Consider the following 6,692-nt stretch of genomic DNA (forward strand, 5'->3'; position numbering starts at 1 on the left):
GCATCAGCTATCAATACTTTTCAAATAGTTTATTATAATTTTGTAATTCATAATTATTGGTTGTGGTTAAGACTTAATAACTGATTTATTTCAGTTGTGGTGGTAATAGTAGTAGTAGATTTTGCTGTAAATGTATAAAGCAAATAGTTTTGACACCTATGGGGGCATTTTACCCCACCTAATGCCCCCCTGATATTTATATAATTGTCATTAAAACTATGATAACAATTCTGGACACATTTAACTTTTGTTTCATAGAAACAAATTGACATGACTAAGACAACTTGATCAGCTCGCTTAATGTAAAATAAAACAGGCTTCATGTTTGCACACATGATTTGAAATATTTTTTTTATTTTGAATTGAAGTTCATCTAAAAGTATGTTTACATTTAACAGTTAGATTTATTAGTGAGACAAGAAAGTGCTGGGAAAATTGCAGTTAATTTAAATCCATCTGGTTCATTCATCAGTACATTTCACTGGAATCACATTGCATTGTGGGATACATGCCCATTGCACTGTTGTATATTGCACAGTACAACTTTCATACAGAAAACCTGCATACTGTGCACAGTGTACATACTACATACTGCAGAAATATGAGTAGCATGCTTATATGATATGAGTACATTTAAACAGGATGAAGGAATTTCAGTTTAATCTAGTAGAATTTAAAGGGATAGTTCATCCAAAAATTAAGTTATTATAAGTATTATGGAAGTCATCGAGGTCCACAACTGTTTGGTTACCCATATTCTTCAAAATATCTTCTTTTGTGTTCAGCAGAAGAAAGAAATTCATACAGGTTTGGAACAACATGAGGGTGAAAAAATGGTGACAATTTTCATTGTTTGGGTGAACTATCCCTTTAAGAGACAAAATTTTCAAAGTTTCAGCCAACACAAAAACAGCACATTGTAAAAATAGTATATGTACATGGCACATGTGACCAGTATATTAAATAATATTAAGTCTTCTATATCTAATTAAAATGAAAAATCTATGCTTAAGGATGCTGCTTTTGAAATGTATTGCTTTCCATTGAGCAGCTGACATGCAGTTTGTTTCTAGAATGTGCATCCTTTTTTACGTATTTAAATAAAGATGTTTTAACTGACAGAAGTATTTACAAAATGTATAAACATTAAGAAAGATATTTTGTGTGCAATTTGACACATTTTCACATTGAGTTCAAGGCTTCCACAAGGGGGCGATGTTACTAGGTCCGCAACATCAAATCCAATGTCGAGTTCACACCGTTTGAGCAGAATTCGTGTTTGATTTGACTCTGTAGTACTCCTCAGGTTTTGGTTGGCTCCGGGTATTTTTCTTTATTCTGGGAATAAATGGATAGTAAAGAGAACTGTTACTTCTTGCAGGTTTTTGGGGTTTAAATGAGCTTGTTTGTGCCATGAAATAAGAAAAATAAAAAAAGATAATTGTGCCTTTTTATCTCACAATTCAGACTTTTTTCCCCTCAGAATTTTGAGTTTATAGCTCTCAGTTCGGATTTTATAATTTGCAATTGTGAGTTTACGTACAATTCTGAGGGGAAAAAAGTCTGAATTGCGAGATATGAACTTGCAATTCTGAGAATATTTTTTTATTCCATGAGGAAAACAAGGATTACCACAAAAAATAATTTCGTCTTGCTTTTCATTTTCGAGGTTTCGATAGGCCTACCCATCATCTTTACGAACTTTAAAAAGGTTTGTTGTTGGGTTTTTTTCCACACTAAAATGTTATCTTTTTTCCAAACACTCCTGTTAGCATGCATGTGGCTATACTTTTGAAACATATTTGTTAAAGTACAAATTGGCACATCCACTTCCATTTTAAAGGGTAAGTTCACGCAAAAATGAAAATAATGTCATTTATTACTCACCCTCATGTCGTTCCACACCAGTAAGACGTGCGTTCATCTTCAGAACACAAAATAAGATATTTCTATTGAAATCCGATGGCTCAGTGAGGCCTTCATAGCCAGCAATGACAGTTCCTCTCTCAAGATCCATTAATGTACTAAAAACATATTTGAATCAGTTCATGTGAGTACAGTGGTTCAATATTAATATTATAAAGCGACAAGAATATTTTTGATGCGCCACAAAAAACAAAATAACGACTTATATAGTGATGGCCGATTTCAAATTAGCGTTATGAATCTTTTGTGTCGAATCAGCGCTTCGGAGCGCCAAAGTCACGTGATTTCAGCAGTTTGGCGGTTTGACACGCGATCCGAATCATGATTCGACACGCTGATTCATTACTGCTTCCTGAAGCAGTGTTTTGAAATCGGCCATCACTATATAAGTGGTTATTTTGTTCTTTTGGCACACCAAAAATATTTTCGTCGCTTTATAATATTCATATTGAACCACTGTACTCACGTGAACTGATTAAAATATGTTTTTAGTACATTAATGGATCTTGAGAGAGGAAATGTCATGCTGGCTATGCGCCTCGCTGAGCCATCGGACTTCAACAAAAATGTCTTAATTTGTGTTCCAAAGTCCTACGGGTGTGGAACGGCATGAGGGTGAGTAATAAATGACAGAATTTTCATTTTTGGGTGAACTAACTTAACCGTTTAAGTGCCACGTGCTGATTCGTTCACTCAAACGATTCGTTCAACCAACGAATCAAACAATTCTGCTGTGGCTTCGTTTGGAACAACTTTCGTTGGCGGAGCAAAAACGGTGCAAGCAACTAGTGATATTATGACAAAATGTAAGTTATTCAATATTTTATATATGTTTACAAAACTGCTGATAAAAGCAAGCAATATCGCACGCGCAGTATCAGCACTGATTACTCGCGGCCTGCTCGTGTGATATTACTTTAAATTATCTCGATTTCCGTTGTAAATTCATTACAGTAATCAGTAGAGGGACGAGAAATAGTTTTCTGTGGTAATCTATCCTGCGTGTCTTTGTTATGTTGATAACAGTGTCAAAAGCGCGCGTGACTCACTTGTAGATGTAATAGATGACCACACCAAGCACCACTAAAATGAGGAGGACCATGATGACCACAGCGGCCATCATGCCCTTCTCTTCACTGCTGTGTGAGAAACTGAACAGCTGGTACTGCTCACATCTGCTGCCCTCATAGTTCGCACTGCAGCTGCATGACAGGGAAAGGTTTTCAAGCAAAACACTTCATTAAAAAGGTATGCTAAACGATGAAGTGATAAAACAATAGATTTTCTGTTCGTGAAGACACTTACACACAGGTGGGTGTGGACACAGAAGGTATTTTAAAGCATGTTCCTCCATTCATGCAAAAGTTGGCTTCTGACCCAGTGCAGGGCATACCATGGTCTGTAATAAGAGGAAATATAAAAGAAACACGGATGCATTATTAATCAAGCTCATTTTCCCCCATAGAGCAATTTGTTTTTTATTTTGCATTTTATTTGCATTTGCATTTCAGGGATTACCCATCATGGAAACATGTATCATATGCACATGATACTGTATTTTATATCAAATTCCTTTTATATTATTATCTTTACCTTAATTTATGTGTGTATTGTTATTAATTACCTGCCATCATGAGAAATACTGAATAGATCTTCTCGAATGAGAATTTTAACTAACAGCAGTCACTAGTGATCACCTGAGGACAAAGGAAATGTTATGGTCAGGTTACATTACATTTATGCCAGTATCCACATTATTATTAATTATATCGGTTGCTTTCAAAGATGTCAACTTTCCTACAGAATATAAATGCTAAAACTGAGGGATGATGGTCACCATATCTGTCAACATTAATATGTATCAGGTGGATTTAATAATATTATTTATTATTTTTAAAAAATAAATATAAATTATATATAATATAATTATATATATTATTTATATTTATACTACCAGAAGTTTGGAAGCATTACTATTTTAGATGTTCAATTATGTTCATTAAGGCTGCATTTATGTCATAATAAATACAAAAAAAAACAAAACAATAACATTGTGAAATATTATTACAATTTAAAATTATGCTTTTCTATTTTAATATACATTAAAATATAATTTATTTCTGTGATGCAAAACTGAATTGTCAGCATCATTACTTCAGTCTTCAGTGTCACATGATCCTTCAGAAATCATTGTAATATGCTGATTTATTATCAATGTTGGAAACAGTTGAACTGCTTAATATTATTTTTTAACCTGTGATACTTTTGATGAATAAAAAGTTTAAAAATATCAGTATTTATTTAAAATGGAAATCTTTTGTAACAATACACACTACTGTACAAAAGTTTGGGGTCAGTAATTTTTTTTTCTTTTTTCTTTTTTTTAAGAAATTAATACTTTTATTCAGCACGGATTTGTTAAATTGATAAAAAAGGGATAGTAAAGATTTATATTGTTAGAACAGATTCATTTTTTGAATAAATGCTGTTCTTTTTAACCTTTTATTCATCAGTGAATCCTGAAAAAATTATCACAGGTTCCAAAAAAATATTAAGCAACACAACTGTTTTCAGCATTGATAATAACTGAGTATCAAATCAGCATATTAGAATGATTTCTGAAGGATCATGTGACACTGAAGACTGGAGTAACAATGCTGAAAATTCAGCTTTGCATCACAGAAATAAATAATATTTTAAAGTATATTAAAATAGAAAAGTATAATTTTAAATTATAATAATATTTCACAATATTGTTGTTTTTTTCTGTATTTATTATGAAATAAATGCAGCCTTATTGAGCATAAGAGACTTAATTCATAAGCAATAAAAATAGTAATGTTTCCAAACTTTTGACTGGTAGTGTGTGTGTACATTAGAGAGAGAGCATATTTTATATACTATAGTTTTATATAATTTTATTAAGTATAACAATATCTCTATTTAGCACCGAGTTGACTGTATTGGCTCTGTAATATAAAGACATTTTATTTATAAACAAAATTGTAAGATTTCTTTAATAACTACATTGTTTCTCCTAGAAAACAATAAGATCAGATGGAGAGCAAATCAAGTCTTCTGCTTCTTTCTTTCTTTCTTTCTTTCTTTCTTTCTTGAGCAAAAGATCCTAATAATGTCACATGTTTCCTCTGAAGTTTCAGAAAAGATCTCAGCTGTGGCCTTAAATGTTTTCTTCAAGACTAGTCCTAACTTTTTTTTAAAGTGAGTTACATAAGAAAGTAGATTGGTCTAATTTGAGTCGGAAAAGTAAGATTACCTCTTGTCTAACTGATAGTTGGTCAAACTAGTTCTTAAGACCGAGTCTTAACCAATGTTGGGGGTGACACATTACAAGTAACTTGAGTTAAGTAATCAGATTACTTTTTCAAGTAACTAGTAAAGTAACGCATTACTTTTTCAATTTACAACAAAATAGCTAAGCTACTTTTTCAAATAAGTAACGCAAGTTACTTTTTTCCCATTCATTTACATTATACAGAAACCTGTAATTAAATATATTAAATTACACAAATATACTTTATGTATTTATTCTCACTTTATTTGCCAATGGTTTGTTTGATCTGCATCTTTACTGTACAGGCAAATATGTATTTCCTTCAGCCTGAGGCTTATTCATTTCACATTTGGTCTGAAAGGACCTTAACATTTGACAAAAATATAACTTTTTTTAATTTGTTATTAAAAAACAAACAAGCAAGCCCAGCCCAGGTGAGAAAAAGTAATGCCAAAGTAATGTAACATTACTTTCCATAAAAAGTAACTAAGTAACGTGATATTGTAATGCATTACTTTTAAAAGTATCTTTCCCCAACACTGGTCTTAACATAGTGGCTAAGTTTATGCAACTGGCCCCTGGCAGGATCTCAAACTGTGCTCAGATTTGCCAAGATACCAAAATCTAATATCATACGTCAAACATTTCAATTTGAACTTTCTAATCAAATTCCACATTGATTTAATATTAGCTCTGCAATCATACTGTATGTCTCATTTGTGTCTGTTGTATTTTCTCTCAAGAAATTTTAAGATAAACTTCTAAGACAAAGTTGATATTTAAATGAAACATTACTCAGAACTCCATTAAGTCTCCCAGAACAATATCATTTTTAAAAACACATCTGTTTTAGGCCTCACCTCACCTTTGTGCTTGACTTCATTCAATTTTAGAAGGCTTTAGTTTTAGAAAACTCTCCAATCCTAATGACATGCTGTATTTCAGGGAAATGGCAGTGTAAACTTACCTTCCAGGTGAAATTCAGTACAGGTGAGTCACCTTGTCTTCCTCAAATATATTCTGAGCTAAATGTTAGTGTGCGGCTCAGAGTCACATAAGCGCGGTGGGCGGATCCCTTTGAGCTCAGAAATGTTGTGATTGCTGTTTGTCCACATTTGTGAATGGAACGATTCTCCTTGTGCGTTGGTGGAACGTAATGATGAGAGTTAATTTATAGGGAATTACCTGCTGTTGCATCACAAACTTCCAAGAAAAAAGACATTAAAACTTTCTGTGAAGTATAAGCTGCTCTGATTACATCACCATGTTTATTCAGTCTTTTTGGATTTTGGAAGGGTTTAAGTATCTAAGATTGGGTCATGAAGTGTCTTGGATTGTAATGTTTGAGGTTTCTTCAGATATGTATTTATAGAAACTGTGTGGGGTGTTACTGTTATTTTAAGTGCATTAAGAGCAGGTGTGGTCCAGTACTCTCAGTGAGACTGCTTTGCTCTCTCTCGCTCTCTCTCTG

The 6,692-nt window shown here is 32.8% G+C and overlaps 1 protein-coding gene across 1 annotated transcript; it reads right to left on the bottom strand.

Annotated features, from left to right (window-relative positions):
* Positions 1-435: 435 nt before the first annotated feature.
* On the bottom strand, positions 436-6,258 carry LOC137015453 (pro-neuregulin-4, membrane-bound isoform-like). Its single transcript, XM_067380440.1, has 5 exons — positions 6,189-6,258; positions 3,551-3,623; positions 3,232-3,325; positions 2,976-3,128; positions 436-1,338 (listed from the first exon to the last, which is right to left on the bottom strand). The coding sequence occupies exons 2-5, from the start codon at positions 3,558-3,560 to the stop codon at positions 1,254-1,256; spliced, it is 342 nt and encodes a 113-aa protein (XP_067236541.1). The 5' UTR covers positions 3,561-3,623; positions 6,189-6,258; the 3' UTR covers positions 436-1,253.
* Positions 6,259-6,692: the final 434 nt, after the last annotated feature.

Source organism: Chanodichthys erythropterus, chromosome 24, assembly GCF_024489055.1.
Source record: "Chanodichthys erythropterus isolate Z2021 chromosome 24, ASM2448905v1, whole genome shotgun sequence".
NCBI lineage: Eukaryota > Metazoa > Chordata > Actinopteri > Cypriniformes > Xenocyprididae > Chanodichthys > Chanodichthys erythropterus.

Bases quoted from the DNA above. Each gene is read 5' to 3' on its own strand.
- LOC137015453 (XM_067380440.1), bottom strand. The intron at 3,129-3,231 runs GTAAGTGTCTTC...CCTGTCATGCAG, and splicing joins GTGTCCACACCCACCTGTGT to CTGCAGTGCGAACTATGAGG. The intron at 1,339-2,975 runs GTGAGTCACGCG...ATTTATTCCCAG, and splicing joins GTCATCTATTACATCTACAA to AATAAAGAAAAATACCCGGA.